The sequence below is a fragment of the Mirounga angustirostris genome, unplaced genomic scaffold (genome assembly GCF_029215605.1).
Source record: "Mirounga angustirostris isolate CCGP_5_RB_7025 unplaced genomic scaffold, mMirAng1.0.hap1 SCAF_2, whole genome shotgun sequence".
Lineage (NCBI taxonomy): Eukaryota > Metazoa > Chordata > Mammalia > Carnivora > Phocidae > Mirounga > Mirounga angustirostris.
The window spans coordinates 138187738-138211470 of NW_026991710.1; the positions used below are offsets into that span (position 1 = coordinate 138187738).

A 23733-nucleotide genomic window follows, 5' to 3' on the forward strand; every position below is an offset into this window, starting at 1 on the left:
TGTTGGGGAAGGCAAGAAGCCTGCTCTTGAAAAGACCTTGAAACAGATCCAAGTGGATTGTTTCTTGGTCTTCTTTGGTGCTCTTGCTTTGGGGTCAAGGCTGGTACAATAGAAAGATTTTCATCATCTGAATGTCTTGATCATTGTAGTGCTTTAGAAAATCGCTTTGATAGTGTTAGGAAAGATAGACTTGGAGAAAAAATAAATGCAGGGAAGGTGCAACTATCACAACAGTGCACAAGTCAGTTGATAAAGGACTTAAGTAGGGGGTTCTTTGTATTGTTAGCTCCATTATATATATATATATATAACTGAACATTAAATTTAATGCAAGCATTTGACAAGACTGAGAAGGAGAAGTGGAGAAAGCCGTGGATCTACTTTGGTGAGTGTTTGATGGGTCTACTGTAGCAGAATGGCTTAAACAAAAAATTTATAGTCTTACAGTTCTGGAGGCTAGAAGTCCAAAATCAATGTGTGAGTAGGGTTGATTCCCCTGAGGGCAGTGAGGGAGGGATCTATTCCAGGCTTCTCTCCTTGGCTTGTAGATAATGGCTGTCTTCGCCCTGTGGCCCTTCACATCCTGTTCCTTCTATATATGTCTGTGTCCAAATTTCTCCTTTTTATAAAGACACTTGTATTGGACTAGGGCCCACCTTAATGATCTTGTTTTAACTTGATTACTTCTGGAAAGACTATCTCCAAATAAGATCACACTCTGAGGTAGGAGTTAGCACTCCAGCATATCTTTTTTGGTTCGGGGGAGACACAGTTCAATCCATATGGCATCGTAGCAGCATAATTCCCATATTCTCACGTCATCCCCTGTGTGCACGTCATGTGCAAATTAATCTTTTTGTCAGGGATGAGTCATATTGAATTAGGGGCCCACCCTTCTCCAGCAGTGAACTCATCTTACCTAATTACATCTGCAATAGCTCTATTTCCCAATAAGGTCACATTTTGAGGTTCGAGGGGTTAGGACTCTCACACTTACAGCCTAAATTTGATGACTAGCCCTTTTATTTTGTTTGCATTAACCCATCTCTAAAGACACCAAAATCTTTGATCACTTTAATCATCAAATTCAACTTTTCTCGATCTTCTTTTTTTAATTGGAAAAAAGTTATAAAATACACTGTTTTCGGGACGCCTGGGTGGCTCAGTCAGTTGGGCGTCTGCCTTCGGCTCAGGTCATGATCCCGCGTCGGGCTCCCTGCTCCGCGGGAAGCCTGCTTCTCCCTCTGCCTCTGCCTCTCTCTCTCTCTATCTCTCATGAATAAATAAATAAAATCTTAAAAACAAAAACAAAAACAAAAAATACACTGTTTTCAAAATTCAAACACTGTAGAATAGAGTAAAAATTTATGTTCTGAGCAACCCCCACCTCAACCTTAATCTCATTAACTACTAACAATTTATTGTATATCCTTCCAGATATTTTCTACGCATGGATAATAATATACACAACATTTTTCCACATAGGTACATATAGATTTAAATCATTTTTTAAAACAGCAGCAAATAATTGTTTGTTACCTATTTAACTACTGTAGCAAGTTCATGGATATGACCAGGAGATGATAGTAGCACACAAAGAGCTTTATTTGGTAGGAGCTTTGACAGATTTGCATTGGGAGGGGAGTCCTTCAGCTCATGACATCTTCTAAAGGCAATGCTGAAGGCCACTAACCGGAATGGGAAGAGGGGGATTAGAGAGAGGGTTTGGAGAAGGGGCTGTGTGTCTAGGTGATATTAATCACCAGTTTGTGGGGAGACTCTAAGCCCAAGAGCTCTGAAAGGCAGGAGCAGCTTGGGGTCTTTATAGCCCCAGGGTTTACCTTACCTATGGCTAACAGATTTTGGGTGATGGTTGGGTATGCCAAGCAAGGAGGCTCTAAATGCTTTTAAAAAATCTCCTTTTTTGAACTGTATTTCAAACAATTGGTTGCATAAAAATTTGAGTTTGGCATCACCTGGCTTTTGAGTTATGAGGTCCCAGCCTGCTGTGAAGGTGAAAACAAAAAAGGCCCATATACAGGGGCCATCTTTAAACCATTTACATAACAACTCCCTATTGAAAGACATTTTATAATCTCTCCCCAGCAAGCATTGTCACAAATAGGTCAAGAGAAAAGTTATATCATGTATAACAAAAAGCTAATTTTACTAATACAATCAGTATTTCTAAAAATAAGTAGGATAAAATGATAAAGTAGTGCAGGCTACTCTAAAATCAACCCTGAAAAACGATAGAAACAAGAAGGTATTGGCAGTTGGAAGTAAAATCACAACTGTGAGAATCCCTAGGAGGATGGGAACTAGCGAATGATGGGGTGGGAAGTAGGTGGAGAACACAGCAGTCACTTGGGAGGAGGACATCTGTGGCAGCTGGGGGAGGATGTGGAGAGGGTGTAATTTTAGCTCCTGTCTCTCTTACTTTACTTTAGTAATGTGGAACATCCCTGGCCTCCCAGTAGTGTGAGGCACTAGCAGAGAAGACAGAACTCAGCTAAAGTAAAGAGCTGATGAAAACGGGTGCGGGTAAAGTAAGGAGCTGATGAAAACAGGTGCAACGATGCCCTTGGACCTTTGCACCTCCTGCGCTTCTTGGCAGCAAAGGTTCTGCTGTCCCTGGAGCTCTCTCCTTTGAGACTTGATCCTCCTTGTTTTCAAATTTTCCAAGGACACAGGTGAGAGTATGACTTTGAGCACTTCCCCAGTACACATTATAGTAGGACAAGAGAGCTGATTCCATCAGTGAAATGTGATGTCACAGGTTCAAGAAAAAGACATACCTGAGGAATACAACTGTATGAAAAGAATGTTAAAAAAAATAATTAAATTGAACAACACATGCCACATAAAGCACACTTTATTGGATGAACCAATAATTTTTTTAAAAGGTTTTATTTATTTATTTGACAGAGAGAGAGAAAGAGAGAGCACAAGCAGGGGGAGCGGCAGACAGAGGGAGAGGGAGAAGCAGGTTCCCTGCGGAGCTGGGAGCCCGATGTGGGGCTCAATCCCAGGACCCTGGGATCATGACCTGAGCCTAAGGCAGATGCTAAACTGATTGAGCCACCCAGGTGCCCCTCACTGCTTTATGGAATTTACCACAGATTATTTTTCTATCCTTTTGTTAAGGAACAATTAGTTTTTTTCTACTTTGGGCTATTATTAGCAATACTGTTATAAATACCTTGTTTTTATATCCTGAGATACATGTGCCAGAGTTCCTAAGGTATACGTTTGGGAATGACAATGCTGGGTTAGAGGATGCACACATTTCAACTTTTTAGAGATTGCCAAAGTGGCTTTCCAAAATCCAAAAAAAAAAAGCTTTCTCTTGAGGTCAGGAATAAGACAATGATGCCCAGTATCACCACTACTCATGCACATTTTTATCATATTAAGGAAGTGCTGTTCTATCTCTATTTGTATGTATTTATAAAATCTAAAAAATTTGAGCCTGTAATTTTAATGTGGGAAGATATTTGAGTAACTATTTTTTAAAATGATAATGGTACTATTCAAGTTTTCTATTCTTCTGCATACATCTTGGTAGGTTATATTTTTTCCTAAGAATTTGTCCATTTTATTTAAGTTAATTTGGTCATAATTCCCTTTATGCTTGCATAATATGAAGTAATGTCACCTTGCTTTAATTCTGATATTGGCTAATTGTATCTTTTCTAATTTTTTTAAGTGATCCTGCAGGAATGTATCAACTTTATTGTTCTTTAAAAGGAAACACATTTTGATCTTCCTGATCTCAATTATATATATATATATTTTTTTTTTTCTATTTCAGTAATTTCTGTTCATTATTTTAACTTCTGCTTTGAATTTCTTTTGTTGTTTCTTTTCTGGACTCTTGATATGGATTAGTTCATTAATTTTCAGCCTTTCTTTTCTCTGGTGTTTATACTAAGACTCTAGTACTTATACTAAAAGAGCTAATTACTGCTTCAGATGTATCTCACAAATTCGGATATGCAGTATTTTGTTATTTTTTCAGCCCCAAGTATTTTCTAATATCCGTTATGATTTCTTCTTTAACATATGACTTATTTGGAAGTATAATTCTTAATTTCTAAATATATGGGAATTGTCTAGCTATCTTCTTGTTGATTTCTAGTTTAATTGCATGGTGGTTAGAGAGCACATTCTGTAGGATTTCAATCCTTTCTAATTTGTCTAGACCTGCTTTCTGGCCCAATATATGATCATTTTGGTAACTATTTAATATATGTTTGAAAATATATGTGTTCTTACAAACACTGGAAGCAGTATTCTGAACAGATCCATTAGTTCAAATTATGTTGTGGTCAAGTCTTTCAAATCATTGTTAGTATTTTATCAGCTTGTTCAATTAATTATTGAAGAAAGGTAATTTCCTAACAGGGCAATTTGTTTTTCTACTACTCCTTGAAATTTTATCAGGTTTTCCATTATATATTTGGGGCTATGGTACTAAGTAAATATAAATTTAAAACAGAAACTTTTTATCATTGAGAAGTAACCTCTAACTACTTTTTTCTATTTTGTATAACATTCATATATTTATACCAGCATTCTTTCAGTTAGTATTTGCTTAGCATGTCTTTCCATTTTTTATTTTTAATTGTTCTGTTTCCTTATATTTTAGATGTATCTCTCAAAAACAGGACACAGTTGTATGTTTTAAATCCAACACGAAATATTTATTCTTTAATTGGGAGCAGTTAGTACATAATTATTGTTAAATGGATTTAAATCTACCACCATATTTTTGTTTTCTACTTTTCCTATCATCTTGTTTCTTTTTCCCCTTATTTCCTTGCTTTGAGTTGTCTGAGTATTTTTTTAATCATTCCATTTATTTTCTCTACTTGTTTCTATCCTATTCAAAGTTACATATCCTGTTTCTATTGTTTTAGTGGTTGCCCTAGAAATTGTACAAGTGTTCTTACTGTATCAATATCTAGTACCAATCATTACTTAACCCCTACATACATACACACACACACTCACACACATCTCTCAGAGTATTTGTTAAAGCACAGGAAATTTTCTCTAAAGATGTCTCTGAACTGTCCATGAACTGTCATGACTGTTATTGAGTCATGGGGGCATTGTATTGGAAGGAAGCGGGGGAGATTCATTCTGCTTATCAGAGTGGTGTATATCACATTAAATCATGACCAAATGTTAGTCATCATTGTTACTTGTAGGCTTTCTTTGTATAACTCACTTTTGCATTTGCTGCAGAATATTTTGAGCATGATGTCTTGCTCATAGTCAATATTATTTAGGGATTGAGTCTGAATGGGGAAAAATTAAGTCTTTTATTTTCAAAACCCGAATTAAAATGAAAAAAATAATCTCAGGATAATACGGTTTGTTGAGTTGTTGGCAATCTGAAATTTAGGAATGGGGTAGGGCAGGTATAGATTTTGTGATTAGTAAAACAATTAGCAACAGCTGTAACAGCCAGAATAAGAATTGAATGCTCACCGGATTGGCAGTAACATAGCCCTCAGGAAGCTGACTGGCACTGGGCTGGACTCGGGGAATGGGGTAGGGAGGGTACAATTTGTATCATAAGAAATGGTGAGAGCATAGAAGTAAAGTGAAACGTTTTGGATTAATTGAAGTCCTCAGTAGACTAATGTTTCCATAGCATATATTGTAAGGGTGACCTTCATAGTGTAGATTCACATGGAATGCTCTTGCACACACTTAAAAACCGTATGAAAATGCCTTGCCCCTAGATTCATGGATCTTCTGGTCACAAATTCTTGGTTACAATTTCATCTATTTTTTTGAATGGATATATTTGTTGATTAAATACATGTACCTGCTCATGCCTATCCAGACACACCCAACTTCACCCTGCCTGTGGCTTCTTCCCATACCTACTTTTCTCTTTTCATTCAAGTGACAAGATTCTCTCCTTGACCACACTCTACTCAGGCTCCCCAAACTCTTTTTCATCTAGGCCTAGAATTTTGGATTTCCCTTTGTTCTCTGCAGGGTTCATTTTTAGCAAGAAAATCAGTCTAGCTAGAGTCCCCCCATCCTCTACATCTGGTCAAGCTTGATATCTTTATCTAATCAGTTTCCTGATCCTCCACCATCTTCCTGGTGATGTCTGATCACAGTGGGTACTGACTATTGCAAGAATCTTGTTAGGTTGGTTTAGCCATAATGCCCCCTTACTCCTGACGTTTCCTCTTGGTAATTTTCCATCCATCACCCCTCACCCTGCTCCTTGGCTATAAATTCCCGCCCGCCCAATCTGTATCCCCCGCTGCAAGACGCGGTAGCAGTGATCCTTATACACATGGCACCCCCCCCCCCCGAATAAAGTCTGCCTTACCATCCTTTAACAAGCCTCTTGAATAATTTTTTTTAGTATCAGTCTCTGCTCAACTCTCATTTTCAAGAGGATCTCAGAGACAACCACTCGTAAAACAACTTTCCTGCCTATGCCACCATCTTTATTTTCCTCAGAGTAATTATACCATTTGAAATAATAATAATAATGATAATTTTATTTATTTATTTACTTAATTATTTATTCACCAACACTCGGAGTATCCCCAAAGCCTGGCAACACAGTAGACAATCACGTATTTGTTGAACGCATATACGGTCTGTGGAATCCTAACAAATACAGGTAAAACACAGACTCTTACACACTGCGAGAAGAAAACAAAAAAACTAGGTTGCAAGGGGCCTTGGATCTGTAGAAGGGCCCTTAGTGGGTGAAGAAACTGAGACTCAGTTAGGGGAAAGCCTTGCTCCAGGTAACGGAGGCGAGCAGAGGGCCTTCTGCCCTGCTAGGACGTGGGCCATCTCCTAACAGCCTAACGCGGAGGGGGCAAACTCTGCGAGGCAAGAACCTCCAGCCTCGGCGGGAGATGCTGGTCAGCTGGGGGCTGTGCACCAGGGCCGATGATGCAGGAGATCAGCGCCCGGGCCTGGGACCCCACTAGCCAGGCGCGTCTCGCATCGGCAAGCCCAGCTCAAAGGCTAGGCGTCACCCTGGGCGCTGGGCCAAGTTCACCCTCCCGTCCCAGGCTCCCTCCCACCGTTTCTGGCAAGCCGGCCAGGAAGCTGCCGGCTGGTCCGGGGCCGAAAAGTCTAATACGGGATGAAAAGACATGGTCTTGGTTTCCCGGGGACGTTTCAGAGAGACGTACTTGCCCCTCCCTTTCCGGTCGGCCCGGCCCGGTCTTCTCCGGCAACCACGTGGGTTTGCGCTGGACTTTTCCTCGGAGCTGAAGCGGTTGTTGGTGTTTCCCTCATCTGGGCTGCCGAGGTCCTGCAGGGCCGTGAGGACGTCACCATGGTGGGCCCCCTCCCGCTCCCCTGAACCCGCTTGGCTCTCTGGAAGGCCCCCCTGGGGCAGACTGGAGGGGAGGGGGCGGTCTTGGGATACTAGGAGAGGGGACCGGGGCTACTTAGGGTTCTACTGGTCCGTACACTGGGGGGGGGGGGGGGGGGGGGGTGCAGGGCAGGACAGGCCCGAGGTGGCCGCCTGGCCCCGCGTCTGGACCTTGAAGTTCAACTTCTGGGGTCTGAAGTGTTCACAGAGTGCCCTGTCCCTCGGGAAAAGACTCACGTTTACATTTACTTGCTGCTCACTAGTATGTGGGGGGCGGGAGGATGGTGGGGGGGAAGGTCGGCAAAACTTGGGAAAGTGTTGCCTCCATACCGGTGTGCCACCTCTTGCGGGTTTAGACTGCTTAGGCTCAATCTCTTCTTTCTTGGTGTCCTGTCGCCGCCCTCCAGTGATGTGCTCGCTCCCCAAATCCTCCATGTCCCCCCCCCCCCCCCAGTTCCCTCCAGGACGCTCAAACTATTCTGTTTTTATTAAAAATTGACTAGATGCAAAAGAGTGTTTACATAACATAGTGAAGTATAAAGATTAGTAGTGTAAGGAACTCTCGTTTATCCATTATCCAGTTTAAGAAATAAAACTTCTGAAAGATTCTGTGTCTCCTTCCATGGATCTGTAACGTTCAGGAGCCCTCAGGTAAACAGTATCTAAATTTTGTATTTATAATTCCCTTGCTCAGTTGGTTAAGCAACTGCCTTCGGCTCAGGTCATGATCCTGGAGTCCCGGGATCGAGTCCCATATCGGGCTCCCTGCTCGGCATGGGGGTCTGCTTCTCCCTCTGACCCTCCTCCCTCTCATGTGCTCTCTGTCTCTCTCATTCTCTCTGTCTCAAATAAATAAATAAAATCTTAAAAAAAAAAAAATTATATAATTCCCTTGCTTTTCTTTACAGTTACCACTTATGTTGTATTCCAACACGGTTGTTGTTTCTTCTTGCTTTTTTTAAAATTTATCAATATTCATTAGAATAATTCTTGAATAGGAAAATGTTTCCTATTCATTTTCAACCAGTTTTTATTAAAAACAACAATGTAAAAAAGTTTACAATCTGGTAAAAAGTTATGATACTCTGGCCACAAGGTCTTTTATTCTCTTTGTTCTTTTTCCTTTTTCTTCTTTTTGTTGTATGCCTGTCATTTTTGTCTTTCACATCTATACGGTTTTTTTGCCTTAGATCAGACACGTTTGTATATGTATAATTTTACTCTTTTCGCTTATCACTGCACTTGTGTTATTTCCAACCCTTTATAAGATAATTTTCTTTCATAGCTTTTCCGTTTCAAGAGTGGAACACTGAAACATTAGATATGATTGGGCGTTGGTTGGCATTTGAATGTAGTTTTCCTTGAGTATCAGAATTTCACTTTATCAGGCTGTATGGTAGGAGGATATTTCACTGACACATTTGCTGCCATTTTCAGTTCTCTGGTACATCACCAGTGGCCCTGCTGTGCCCTTTCTTGAGTTTAAGCTCAGCTTGGTACTGGAGGTTTTCCAGTTTTTTATATCAGTTACTCTAAACTTCTTTCAGTAGAGTTTAGTGATTTAAAAAAACAACATTAATTATCTCCGTTTCTATGAGTCAGGAATGAGGCATGGCTTATCTGGGTCCTCGGCTTCAAGATTTCTCACAAGGTTGCGATCAAGGTTTAATCTGAGGCAGTGGTTTCATCCAGGCACAACTGGGAAGCATGCACTTCCCAGCTCACTCACATGGTTTTTTGTAGGATTTATCTCCTAGTAGATGACTGGACTCAGGGCCTCAGTTCTTCACTGCTGTAGGGTGGCGGCCTGTCTCATTTTGTTAGATAGGCCTCTCCGTGGGACAGTTTATTGCAGGATAGTTGGGTTCCATCAGAGCTAGCCTAGTGAGAGAGCAAAAGACAATAGGCAAGATGGAAGCCAGAGTCCTTACAAAACCTAATCTCAGGATTGGTAGTTCCTCCATTTGCTCAATGTTATTCATTAAAAGTAAGTCACTAGGTCCACACTCTAGGGGAGGAGATTATACTTAGACATGAATATCCAGAGGTGGAATTTATTGTGAGAATCTTAAAGGCAACCTACCATGGGTTCTGAAATGTTTTTATTGATTCATGTTTGCTAGGTAAACTTCATGTACAAAAAATCCTTATCATACCTTTCTTTCTTGCACCCCCCACCCCACATGTGCAGAGAATAACACAAAAAAATGCACATACAAACATATCTTAGAGATATTGTGGGTTTAGTTCCAGACTTCCCCAGTAAAGCGAATATCACAATAAAGCAAGTCAGATGACTTTTTGGTTTGCCAATGCATCGAGAAATTTTATTTACACTATACTGTAGACTATTAAGTGCGCAGTAGCATCTATCTAAAAAACAATGTGAATACCTTAATAAAAAATAGTTTATTGCTAAAAATGCTAACCATCTGAGTTTTCTGCAAGTTGTACTCTTTTTGCTTGGGGCTTTTGCCTCAGGCTGCTGACGAGGGTAGAAGTTGCTGAAGGTTGGGGTGGCTGTGACAGTTTCTTAAAATGAGACAATAATGAGGTTTGCCACATCAATTGACTCTTCCTTTCACAAACAGTTTCTCTGTAGCATGCAGTGCTGTTTGATAGCATTTTACCCACGGTAGAACTTCTTTCAGAATTGGAGTCAGTCATCCCAAACCCTGCCACTGCTTTATCAACTATGTTGATGTAATATTTTGAATCCTTTGCTGTCATTTCAACAGTCTTCACAGCATCTTCATCAAAAGTAGATGTAGTAGTTTGTTCATCTGTAAGAAGCAACTCCTTACCCATTCAAGTTTTATAATGAGATTGTAGCAAAATTCAGTGATATTTTGAGGCTGTACTTCAATTCTATTCTCTTGCCATGTCCACCACATCTGCACTTCCTTCCTCCTTCCTCGTAAAGTCTTGAAACCCTTGAAGTCATTTATGAAGGTTGGAATCAACTTCTTCTAAACTCCCATTCTTATTATATTTTGGCCTCTTCCCAGGAATCATGAATGTTCTTCATGGCATCTAGAATGGTGAATCCTTTTCTGAAGGCTTTCAGGAATTTACTTTGCCCAGATTCATTAGAGGAATCACTGTATATGGCAGCTATAGCCTTATAAAATGAAATTTTTTTTTCAAATAAGACTCAAATGTCAAAATTTCCTTGATCCATGAGCTACAAAATGGATGTTGTGTTAGCAGGCATGAAAACAACATTAATCCCATTGTTTGTCTCCATTGGAGCTCTTGGGTGACCAGGTGCATTGTCAATGAACAGTCATATTTTAAAATGAATCTGTTTTTCTTAGCAGTAGGTCTCAACATTGGGCTTCAGATATTCAGTAAACCATGTTATAAACATGTGCTATCGAGCGCCTGGGTGGCTCAGTTGGTTAAGCGACTGCCTTCGGCTCAGGTCACGATCCTGGAGTCCCGGGATCGAGTCCCGCATCGGGCTCCCTGCTCGGCAGGGAGTCTGCTTCTCCCTCTCCCACTCCCCGTTTGTGTTCCCTCTCTCGCTGTGTCTTTCTCTGTCAAATAAATAAATAAAATCTTTAAAAAAAAAAAAAAAGTGCTATCAACCAAACTTTGTGGTTCCATTTATAGAGCACAGGCAGAGTAGATCTCCCATAATTCTTAAGGGCCGTAGGATTTTGGGGATGGTAAATGAACACTAGTTTCAGCTTAAAGTTACCATCTGCATTAGCCCCTAACAAGAGAGTTTGTCTTTTGAAGTTTTGAAGCCAGGCATTGGCTTCTCCTTTCTAGTTCTGAAAGTCCTAGATGGCATCTTCTGGTAGGAGGGTATATTATATACATTGAAAATCTTGTTTAGTGTAGTCACCTTCATTATCTTAGCTAGATTTTTCTGAATAACTTGCTGCAGCTTCTACATCAGCACTTGCTGTTTTACTTTACACTTTTGGAGACTGCCCCTTTCCTTAAACCTCATGAACCAACCTCTGCTAGCTTCAAATTTTTTCTGCAGCTTCCTCACCTCTTGGCCTTCATAGAATTGAAGAGAGGTGGGCCTTTCTCTGGATTAGGCTTTGGCTCAAGGGAATGTTGTGGCTGGTGTGATCTATCCAGACCACTCAAAACTTTCTCTTTATCAGCATTAAGGATGTTTTGCTTTCTTATCATTCTTGCGTTCACTGGAATAGCACTTTAAATTTCCTTCAAGAACTTTCCTTTGCCTTCACAACTTGGCTAACTGGCACAAGAGAGAGGCCTAACTTTTTGGCCTATCTCAGCTTTGGACATGCCATCCTCACCAAGCTTAATCATCTCTAGGTTTTGATTTAAAGTGGGAGATGTACGACTTCTTTCACTTGAACACGTGGAAGCAACTGTAGGGTTAGTAATTGGTGTAATTTGTATACTGTTTTGTCTCAGGAAATAGACCTGAGGAGAGGGAGATGGATGGGAGATGGCTGGTCAGTGAGAATCGTAGGGACACACACAGCATTTATTGATAAAGTTTGCCTATATGGACGCAGTTCATGGGGCTCCAGAACAATTACAAGAGTAACATTAAAGATCACTGATCACAGAGCTCCATAATAAATATAGTAATAATAATGAAGTTTGAAATATTGCAAGAATTAGTGAAATGTGACATAGAGACATGAAGTAAGCAAATGCTGATGGGAAAGTGGTGTCCATAGACTTGCTCCATGCCGGGTTGCCACAAACCGGGTTTGTAAACAAACGAAACAAGACCCCCACACTGTGACACACAGTAAAACAAAGCTTGCCTGTATTGTTCTATGATGGTTTCACATTATTCTTCTATACCTGTAACCACCTTCCAGTGCCATTCTGGGTTTCAGAGTGGCAGTTATCTTGGCTAGGTGTATCAAGAAGTGAGCAGTAAATATTTGTTGGTGTATTTCAGTGAATATTAGTTGAAGGAATGAATACATGTGTGAATGAGGAATTGGTGGTCATTATAATTAATTCTGCCAAAAGTTTTACAGAGGAAGTGACTCTGAGTTGTATTTTATGAAAAGACAAGGAAGGAGAAAAGGATTTTTCAGGCAGAGGTAACCAGTGCAGTTTTCAGAAGTTACAAAACAGCATGGTGTGTTCTGGAAATGGGGGAGAAGTTCAGTAAGAACGGGATGAAGGATGTTTTGAAGAGTAAGAAATAATGCTGGAGACGTAGGTTGGGGGTAGATTGTTTTCCACGTTAAGGATTTGGGACGTAACTGTGAGCTCGTTAGCAGGGGAGAAGGACTTTACCAGATAAATGTTGTAGAAAAATAAGCTTTGCGACTTCCATGAAAAAAGAATGAGCAGTGAGAATCTAAAGGCCATCCTAATCATGAAAAATCATGAGGCTGAATTAAGGCAATGACAATAGTTTTGAAGAGAAGGTTCTAAGAACCTTTTTGAGATTAGGTATGTTAGAGACGGCCAGTTGTCCCCAACTAGAATCTTTTCTTTTGTAACAATGTATTTTTTTCTGAGAATAACAATTATATTTACTACTCTCCTTTACATAACCCCCTGATTAAATTTTGATCAATGGGTTGTAAACAGAAGACTCCAGCTTCCTGATATCTTGCTCTTAAAGGAAAGGGGTGTGCTTTTTGATTTTCTTTTCTACTTCTCTCTGGCTGAAGTTTAGACTTGTTATTAAGTCATCTTTTTTTTTTTTTTTTTTAAAGATTTTATTCATTTATTCATGAGAGACAGAGACAGAGAGAGAGAGAGGCAGAGGGAGAAGCAGGCTCCCAAGGAGCAGGAAGCCCGATGCGGGACTCGATCCTAGGACCCTGAGATCACGACCCGAGCCAAAGGCAGACGCCCAACCATCTGAGCCACCCAGGCACCCCTGTTATTAAGTCATCTTGAGCTATACAGACATACAGGAGGTTATAGCCTCAGGATAGTAGATGGAAGGAGCCTGGATCTCTGAGGACTTTGTGAAGCAGAGCCTCCAGCTCCTACTTCTTACATGAGAGAACTAAACTTTATCAGGTTACACCATTATTACTTTGGGCTTCTCTTATAGGAAGTCAAACCTAATTCCAAAATAAAAACAGGTATGATAAAATATAGAATTATGTAGGAATAAAGAGTTAAATGTCTAGTTCAGTGTGCCGAATGAATTGGGACCTTGTTAACTGGCGTAAGGTTTGAATGGGAAAATAATTTGTTCTTTTTTGGGTGTGCTAATTTTGAGATGGCTTGTATTATTTCCTCTATTCCTGTTTTTCTATGAACCCAGCTTTGATTTTGCTTGATTCAGTGCCGACTCTGTTCCATGTGCAACTTCTGCAGTCAAGCTCCCGTGAACATCCTACATTCCTTCCACTTCCCCAGCTTTTTTAACTGTAACACAAATTTTTAACTCTGTCTTCTCACTACCTGCATTCACTTACCTACTTTGAAGATAGTAAGAGTTGAAGAGCTGGGTTTATTGACCTTTTCTGTGCCTTTCTTTATTTTCTTATATCACTGAAGAGTAGTTTTGAATACATCATTTCTATTATGACAATGGAAACCAATGCTGTTCCAATCATTTAACGGGTCTGGCTTATCTCCTAATTCCTAGAGTAGTGTTTCTGGCTTATGGTATTTCTTATATTACTGTTTTTTAAATTTATTTCTAAAGGAAATTTTTTAACTGAAATCACTTCCATATCTGACTATGTGTGTCATGTATTTTCCTAATTTTAGCCTAAAGCCCTAAAGGGAAAACTTGTAGGACGGGAAAAAAAAGTCATCCATCCATATAGTAGAAAAGCAGCTCAAATTACAAGAGAGGCCCACAAACAAGAAAAAAAGGAAAAGTAAGTATCTTTTTATCATTTGTATTATGCATTGGTGTAAAGCCCATTAACATTTATCTTTCATCAATATTCCCTTCTCTCTAATAAATGTTAAGTATGTTCAATGCCCTGAAGGTAAAACAGTGAACAAGGATTCATTTCTTCTAGAGCTTACCTGAAGCAGAAACATACACTTAAATAGGTTGTGATGAGTACAATGAAGAAAAAGGAAAAAGAATTATGGGATGGAGAGTGACAAAGTGGTTCTGTTTTACATAGAATAGTCATGTGTAGCTTATCTGAAGAAGTTCATATTGGAGCAGAGAGCTAAAAGATGTGAGGGAAGGAGCTATGTAGTTATATATTGGACATATAGGTTAAAGTACCGTTAGTCTATTAGATATTTAGAAGGAGATAGAAAATGGGCAGTTGGATATGTTGGGTCTGGTGTTCAGGAGATTGATTAGGGATGCAACACAAATTTGGGAGTCATCAGCTTCTAGATGGGACGGTAAGTGATGACACTACATAAGATTATCTAATGAGTAAATGTAGCTAGAAAAGAGAAGGGGGCCAAGGATTGATCCCAGAGGCCTCCATCATTTAGAGGTTGGAAAAAGGATCCAACAAGTGAGACTGAGAAAGAGGAAAAAGAAGATTGTGTTTCGAAGAGAAGGTGGTGATCAAGCTATGTCATTTGCTCTTGATTGATGTGAGAGCTGAGAATTGATTTAGTAATTTGATTTAGTAATTTGGAAATCATCTAGTAAAGTGGAGATCACTATATATTTTTTGTTATTTCTTAGTTGTTGCTCTGAAAATTACAACTAAATCTTAAAACAATCTTGTTTCGGATTAATGCAAAGTTAATTTCAATAGTATACAAAAAATTTGCTCCGTTGTGGCTCCATTCTTCCTTCTTTGTACTATTATTGCCTAGAAATTACATCTTTATACATTATAATCCCATAAACACAGTTTTACAATGATTGTTTTTATGCAGTTGTCTTATGAGAATACACACAAAAGTGCATTTTTACTGTCTTGTATATTTACCTGTGTAATTACCTTTTTTTTACTGGTGCCCCTTATTTCTTCATGTGGATTCAGATTGCTATTCACTGTCCTTTCATTTCAGCCTTTCATTTCAGAACTCCCTTTAGTATTTCTTATAAGGCAGGTCTGAAAGTGAGAGATTCTCTAAGTTTTGATTATCTGAGAATGTCTTAATTTCTCCCTTATTTTTGAAGGAAACTTTAGAATATAGAATTCCTGCATACAGAATTCTTGGTTCAGTCTTTCTATTCAACACTTTAAATATGTCATCCCTCAGCTTTGTGGCCTGCATGGTTTCTTTTTTTTTAAAGATTTTATTTATTTATTTGATGGAAAGAGAGACAGCGAGAGAGGGAACATAGGCAGGGGGAATGGGAGAGGGAGAAGCAGGCTTCCGCCTGAGCAGGGAGCCCGATGCAGGGCTCAATCCCAGGACCCTGGGATCATGACCCGAGCCGAAGGCAGACGCTTAACAACTGAGCCACCCAGGCGCCCCAAGGCCTGCATGGTTTCTAACGAGAATTCAGCTATTTATCTTACTGAATGCGGTGAGTTGCTTTTCTCTTGATACTTTAAAGTTGTTCTTTGTCTTTGAATAGTTTGACTCGTATGTCTAGTAGGTGGGGATTTCTGAGTTTATCCTACATGGATTTCATCCTACATGGAGTTTGTTACGCTTCTTGTGTGCGTAGCTCAGTGTTTTTCATCAAAATGAGTTTTTAGCCATTATTTTTCCAGATATCTATCTTTTCTGTCCTTTCCTCTCCTCCTGTGACTCCCATTATACATATGCTGGTGTTCTTCGTAGTGCCGAATATGTTCGGGCTAGCTTTCAAGTCGTCTGTGGACCTTCCATTCCCCAGTTTTCCTTTAAATTTTTTTGGTGTCTGAGACTCTTCATTTTTCTTTCCTTTCCACTTTTTGTTGCTCAGACTGGATAATTTCAGCTAACTTGCTCTTATGTTTGTGGATTCTTTTTTCTGCCAGCAAAACTGCTATTGAATCTTTCTAGTAAATTTTTCATTTTTATTATTGTATCTTTCAACTCTAGAACTTGTACTTGGCTCATCATTGTAATTTCTGTCTCTTTATTGGTGAAACGTTCTCATAATTTCCTTGAATTTTTTAGATACAGTTTTCTTTAGTTCTTTGTATGTTTATTATAGGTGAATTCAAGTCCTTGTTGAGTAGGTCCAACTGTCTGGGCTTCCTTAGGAAGTTTCTATTGGATGCTATTTTGAATCCCGGAATATGGGCCATACTTTCCCTTTTCGTTGTGTGTCTCATAATTTTTGGTTGAAAATTGGACAGTTTCAATAACACAGTGTGAAAACTCTGTTAAATAGACACCTCCAGCGCCTATAGTCAATTAGGTTTGCTCTTGTTGTTTGCTTTGTGACTTTCCTAGACTGATTTTGTAAAGTCTGTTTGTTGTGTGTGGCCGTTGATGTTTCTGCTCAGTTGGTGGTCAGCTAATGTTTGAACAGAGAGTTCTTTAAATGCCTTTAGCTAATAAGTCTCTCACCCTATGCTGAGGGGCTCTATGAATCTATTGGGCATGCCTTTGACACACCAGGATGCAGTTTACTTAGACTTCATTTCTTGTTTGCATAGAGCCTCAGGGTTAGCCAGAGGTGAGAGATTAGGACCTGCTCAGGTCTCTCCTTAGCATGAACATAGTCCTGCATGTGCATATGGCATTCTAGATTCCCAGGAATACGTTCGGGCTAGCTTTCAAGTCGTCTGTGGACCTTCCATTCCCCAGTTTTCCTTTAAATTTTTTTTGGTCTACCTTTTGTTAGCCCCCAGCTGGTAATATCATCGAGGCAGCTGCTATGTTAGATAATTGCTGCTGATTATTTTCAAGAAAAACTTGGGGATATAGCTGTTCCTACAGAGAGAGCTCTGAGTCAGATTATGTAAAGACAATGTAACTTTAAGCTTCTTAGCATGCTGCCTGTCAGGTCAAATGGTAGCAATTCTCTGGGGATGGAGGTTTTGGGGAACTCCAAATTTGATCTCTCTGGTGGCCGTTAGGAACATGGCTTTTACAACTACCATGAGTTGCTAGTCCATTGGTCTTCAACACTGTTGCAGAGCTGACGAGAGGACGATGGATTAGGCACATTACAGCACCACAGATTTGTTGTTCTTACTGAGATTGGCCTGTTTTTCTTGAGAATGTTCCTCAGATTCTTTCAAGCCTTTGTTTAATTTTCATACTTCTGAAAAAGTTGATTTTGACAAGTTTTGTTACTATTCTCTGCTTTTATGGAAGAGTGGATTTTCGTAGGTCCTTATGCCATTCTGGAAGTTGGTTTCTACTCTTTTTTTTTTTTTTTTTTAATTTTATTTATTTATTTGAGACAGAATGAGAGACAGAGAGCATGAGAGGGAGGAGGGTCAGAGGGAGAAGCAGACTCCCTGCCGAGCAGGGAGCCCGATGCGGGACTTGATCCTGTGACGACTCCAGGATCATGACCTGAGCCCAAGGCAGTCGCTTAACCAACTGAGCCACCCAGGCGCCCCGGTTTCTACTCTTGATGTGAAGAATTCATAGCAAAATTTTCTTCTTAGGAATACAAAATGTGTATATAAAATGCCCCTTCTTTTCTGCTTCCTGTCCCTTAGTCTCCCCTCTCTGGTCAGCAGCCCACACTATAATTTGCCAATTCTCCCCTCCATCTTTGGCCTGTGAGAGTCCACAGGAGCTGCTGTAGAGACAAATAAAAAATTACTTAAAATGAAGTTATAAAGACAAAAGTCATCATTTTAGCTATTTTAAAATAGCCTTACCATTTTTATAAATGGTAGATACATTTCCACACTAGCTGATAGAAACCAGCACGTTCATTGTTATATATTAATTCCTTACCCAAAACCTAAAGGCATATTTAGTAAAGGTTAGCTGTTCCACAATGATTTGGCTAGAAGTTTTCTGGAAGAGAAAATGACCTTTTTCATAAGGGTTATTAGGATGGTAGTATCACTTTAAACAGTAATTTTCAAACTTTAATTTATTTATCACTTTCATGAATTTTGCTATGTCTTTTGACATGGTTATTACTTTTTGTTACTGTCTTTACTAGTATTTCACAAACTTAGGTGTACACGAGATATACCTGTAGGGCATATTAAAACGATTTGTTCTTTCCCCTAGAATTTTCCATCAGAACATCTGGGGCAGTGTCAAAATTTTGCATTTCTAACAAGTTTCAGGTAACGTTGATGCTATTGCTGCTTGTTCAGGGACCACACTGTGAGAACCACTGACCTGTGGCATTATTTACTTAATATTTTTTTAGAATCTATTTCCCTTACGTACCTTTTTTTTTTTTTTTTTTTAAAGGAGACATTTAGTCTGTATTAAAAACAAGTAAATACTGTTGCCTTTCATGGATGGTCTGAGCCTCAGGCATGCTTGCTTTATCCTTGGTGAAAAGATTTAGCAAAGGTTGGAAGACTTGTTAAGTAAGCATTAAACTAAGTTTTCTTCTTAATGTAATTAGAGAGGATCAAAAGAAAATGGGGGGAAAAAGTAGCTTGCTTAAAGATGATTTAATTCTGTGTCTATGAGACTCAAAAATCAGCTTATATAGTGCTAGTGGTATACATGGCAATATTTTAGGAAATACTGCTTTAGAGTTTGGCTAAATTCTTTGGTTCACTGTAAGTACTTGTGCCAATGAGCCTAGAATCTTTGTATGTTGTCAGGTATTTTCAGGATTTTATGTACTGATTTACAGAAACAACAATATAAAGGAATTATGGAAGAATAAAACTGAACAACATGGTAATTCCTAAATAACTTATTCTAAGGAGGTCCCATTATTGGCCAAGGCTCCATTTTTATAGTACAGAATTGAAAGGTATTACTTAATTTTTTCTACTTGGACAGTGTTCTAAACAGATTTTTCTCATTTATTTTGAAGAAGTCATCATTGTAACCGTTATGGCTCCAGAAGCAAACAAATATACAGTTTTAGTAGTGTCTAATGTATTTTATGAAACAGGCTTACTTAACGCCTGTCATAGATGTCAGTTTTTTGAGTAGCAGCATTATTGACCATGAGTCGTATTTAATTTAAATGGCGTAAACACAAATAGCATCTTTTTTTTTTTTTTAAGATTTTATTTATTTATTTGAGACAGAGAGAATGAGATACAGAGAGCATGAGAGGGAGGAGGGTCAGAGGGAGAAGCAGACTCCCTGCCGAGCAGAGAGCCCGATGCGGGACTCGATCCCGGGACTCCAGGATCATGACCTGAGCCGAAGGCAGTTGCTTAACCAACTGAGCCACCCAGGCGCCCAACACAAATAGCATCTTAAAATGCTGCTGATCTTCCTGCACTAGAGTAGTACTTCCAGCAATACAGAAATGTTGAGTTCCATATTTTGGAGAGATGGTTGGTGACAAGATACTCACACTTCTGGGATAGCTGTGAGCAAGATGGTAGAAAAGGTACCAGCAGTACTTAACTTGAACTTCAGGTGCCTGTGGCTTCTTAATAATGAATAGCAGTTATCAAATACTGCTTTAATTACCTTTTGCTGCATAAGAAATTCTACGGCATCATAGCAGTTTGAAACAAACAGATTTTTGGTCAAGAATTGCAGTGCCACTTAACTGAATGCTTCTGGCTCAGAGTCTCTCACAAAGCTACAGGTAAAATGTTGACCAGCCCACATTCATCTCAGAACTTGATAGGGAGAGGTTTTGCTTCCGAGCTTACTCATGTGGCTGTTGGCAGACCTCAAGTCGTGGCTGCCTGGTGGCTGGAGGCATCAATTCCTTGCCACATGAGCCTCTCCATAGGCTACTCACAACATGGTAGCTTGGTTCCGACAGGGCAAAGGCTCAGAGATAGAGCAAGAGAGGATGGCTAGGACAGAAGACAGTCTTTGAAACTTAATTTCAGAATGACATCCATCACTATTGTACTATTTTATTTGTTAGAAGTCTCTAGGTCTAGCCAGCCACACGCAAGGATCACAAGGCCATGATTATCAAGACACAAGAATCAGTGGGGACCATTTTAGATACTGTCACCTTTTGTGAACTATCTGCCTACCAAAGATACATGGTTTTCCAAGGAACAGATGTAGCCAGGCAGCTTAGAATATCTAGTTTCTATACTTTTCATAGAACTGAGGATTCTTTGTACCACTTCCTAAGGTTCCTTTTTAGGGAGAAACGTAGGTAGGTGGGGAGATCAGGGAGGATATCTGTTATGTTGTAGTGCCTTTGACTAGTGGTCAAGGATACAAAACCAGACCTGCTAGGTTAATCAAGTTGACTCTTATTGATAGACTCTGATTACTTAAAGATACTGCAGGAGTGAATAGCAACAGAATAAGAGCTCAAGCGTGTTTTTCTTCAGTATTTGAATGCTCTGATTTAGGACTATATGGAATATTGCTTCTGTTCATATTAAAAGAAATTAGTATGTTTTGAAGACTAGGACATTTCAAGGGATGCAGAATTTACAGAGAGCAAATGGCTTTTTTTTTTTTTTTAAAGATTTATTTATTTTAGAGAGAGAGAGAGCACACGTGTGTGCACAAGCAGGGGGAGGAGCAGAGGGAGGAGGATAGGGGAAGCGACTCCCTGCTAAGCGTGGAGCCCGTCGAGGGGCTCTATCCCAGGACCCTGATATCATGACCTGAACCAAAATCAAGAGTCAGATGCTCAACCGTCTGAGCCATCCAGGCACCCCGTGTGTTATTTTAGCTTTATTTTATAATTTCTCAGCATAGCAATGTTTTGTTGGTATGTATTATCATACATACAGTATGTCCTGCAGGGTATACAACAAAGAACTCTAGATACCAAAAGAAAGTATGGAAAATTAACAGAGAGAAACTAAGCATAATGGGAAAAATCTAGGAAACAACTACTTTGGAGAATTAATCTCAAATCTCTCTACTTTTCTGTATCCCAACTGATAACAATTCTAGTTCAGGCCCCATTGAGTTCATTCAGAATTATTGCAACCTGACTTCTAACTAGATTCTTTCCTCTAGACTTAATTGAAAGGAATGAATTTTTTCTACCTTGTTATGAGTATTCTCTATTTTTTAAAATAAACTTTGGGGTATAAACAGCATTCAGTAAAATGGCCATATTTTCAGTGTACAGATTTGGGTTTTTGACAATACATTGGTCTAACCACCACGATTAGTGTGTAGTGCCATTTTCATCCTTCCAGAGGATTCCCTTGTGCATCTTCTCGGTCATTCCTCACCACCACCCCTAGCCTCAGGCAACCCCTGATTTGCTTTTTATTTTGATACATGAGATTTGTCTTTCCTAATGTTTCATTTAAATGAAATGATTATATGTAATTTTTTGTGCCAGCTTCTTTCACTTAGCATAATGTTTATGAAATTTACCTGTTATTTCATATATTAGTTGTCTTTCTTATTACAGAATGGTATTCCATTGTATGGATATGCACTGTTTATTCATTTACCTGTGGTGTGTTCATTTGGATTATTTATAGTACTGGGCGATTATTGGGGTCTGCAAGGTAAGGGTCCAGCCCCCTGTTTTTATTAAAAAGTTTTATTGGAAAGCAGCTAGCTATGCCCATTCCTTTTGTATTATCTGTGGCTGCTTTCAGGCCACAGTGGCAGAAATGAGTAGTTGTGACAGAGACTGACCACATTACTCTCTGGCCATTTAAGAAAAAATTTGCCTGCCTCTGCTATTATGAATACAGCTGCCATGAACATTCACTTACAGTATTTGTTTGGACATTTGCTTTCATCTTTCTTTCAGTTCCTAGAACTGGAATTGCTGGGTCATATGGTGATTGTATATCAAAGTATATAAGAAAATTGAGTTTATATGGAATTAAGTTTATAAAAATTGCTGGTCATATGATAGGTGTCACGTTTAAGTATGTAAGAAATTGCTTTATCCAAAGTGATAGTATCATTTTATATTTTCACCACCAGTGTATAAGAGTTATATTCTCTCCATATCCTCTCAAGCTTGCTGTATTACCAGGTTTTAAAAAACTTTTTAGCCATTCTGGTAGTTGTATAATAGTATCTTAGTTTGATTTAATTTTGTACATCTTGATAACTAATGATGTTTAAGTATCTTTTTATGTGCTTATTGGTCATTTCTGTGTCTTTGATATGATGAAAAATCTGGTAAAATCTTTTGCCCTTTTTGGTATTAGGTTTTCTTCTTAAGTAGTAAGAAGTGTTTGTATATTCTGAATGCAAATCCTCTGTTAGTTATTTGTATTGTGAATATCTTCCCCCATTCTGTGCCTGAAATTTTTTTTTTTTTAAAGATTTTATTTATTTATTTATCAGAGAGAGAGAGAGAGAGCACAAGCAGGGGGAAGCGGCAGGCAGAGGGAGAAGCAGGCTCCCTCCTGAGCAGGGAGCCCGATGCGGGACTTGATCCCAGGACCCTGAGATTATGACCTGAGCCAAAGGCAGAGGCTTAACCAACTGAGCCACGCAGGCATCCCTGTGCCTGAAATTTTTTATTAAAAAGGCTTCATTTTATTTCTCCAGTTTTCTAGTTGTTTAAAGTGGGAGGATGAATCTGGTCTGCTTTGTTAGTCAGGGACAGTAGATTTTTTTTGTTCATTGCTGTATCTCTAGTGAGTAGCATAAAGTGTGGCAAAAACTAGCTGTCCAAAGGTGTTTTCTGAATTAATATTTAGAATACCAACAATAGAAATCATGTATTACCTAGACTGTTTCCTGAGAATAAATGAGTTCTTTTTCTTTATTATAATTCTTTTCAAATTATGAAAAATAAACATTCTGTTCTTGTTGAAGTTTAAAAGGTGACACTAGGGCATTTTGGTCTTGGTGGCCGCACTCTGTCTTCTAGAAGGTATTCATTACTCTTGTGCACAAGTATTACCCACCTGAACATTCATAATCCAATCAGACTTTTTTTGTGTTTTCAAAACTGATTTGTTCTATAGGTGTCCTTTAGTCGTTAGTCACTGAAGACCTAAAGAAACGTTTCTAGTAACATTTTGTTCCAGTGATTTAAAAGAAAAGCATGGTGTTCAATGTTTCTGCACTAACAAAATTAATTTCATATGTATAAAAGAATGATCCTTGAATTAAGGTTCTGTGGGCAGTTTTTTTTGTTTTTGACAGATTTTTAAAATTTGTTTTGGAAATTTTCTAACACATTATGTACCTTTTTCCCCAAGATTGAAGAATGAAAAGGCATTGCGTCTCAACCTTATTGGTAAGTAGATTTACTCATTTGACGCTCTGGCTAACCCATAGTGAAGTTCTGCTCTGTGCCTGTTTTTCTTTTGATTCTTCTAGGGAATTTTCTTTACTAGACTTAATTAAAACAAAACAAAGTAAAATCAATCATTAGCTCTTAGATAGTGTTAATAATATCTAGCTCAGTTTTTCAGAAACTATTTAGTTTATATTTACCTACCTACCTACCTACATCTCTATCTATCTCTGAAGTTTAATTCTAGCTCCCTAGCTCATTAGAATTAGGAAGGATTATG

At 39.0% G+C, this 23733-nt stretch overlaps 1 protein-coding gene across 5 annotated transcripts in view; it reads left to right on the plus strand.

The window, feature by feature from the left end:
* Positions 1-7126: 7126 nt before the first annotated feature.
* Positions 7127-23733, plus strand: part of TMA16 (translation machinery associated 16 homolog) — a 100899-nt gene continuing 84292 nt past the window's right edge. For all 5 annotated transcript variants that reach the window (XR_010409605.1, XM_064585227.1, XM_064585226.1 and 2 more), the window contains exons 1-3: positions 7127-7339; positions 14072-14184; positions 23416-23453. Coding sequence is in view for 4 of the 5 variants with exons in the window: in XM_064585227.1 (XP_064441297.1) it covers positions 7142-7339; positions 14072-14184; positions 23416-23453 (349 nt within the window). In the remaining variant the exon portion in view is untranslated. The remainder of the gene's footprint in view (positions 7340-14071; positions 14185-23415; positions 23454-23733) is intronic.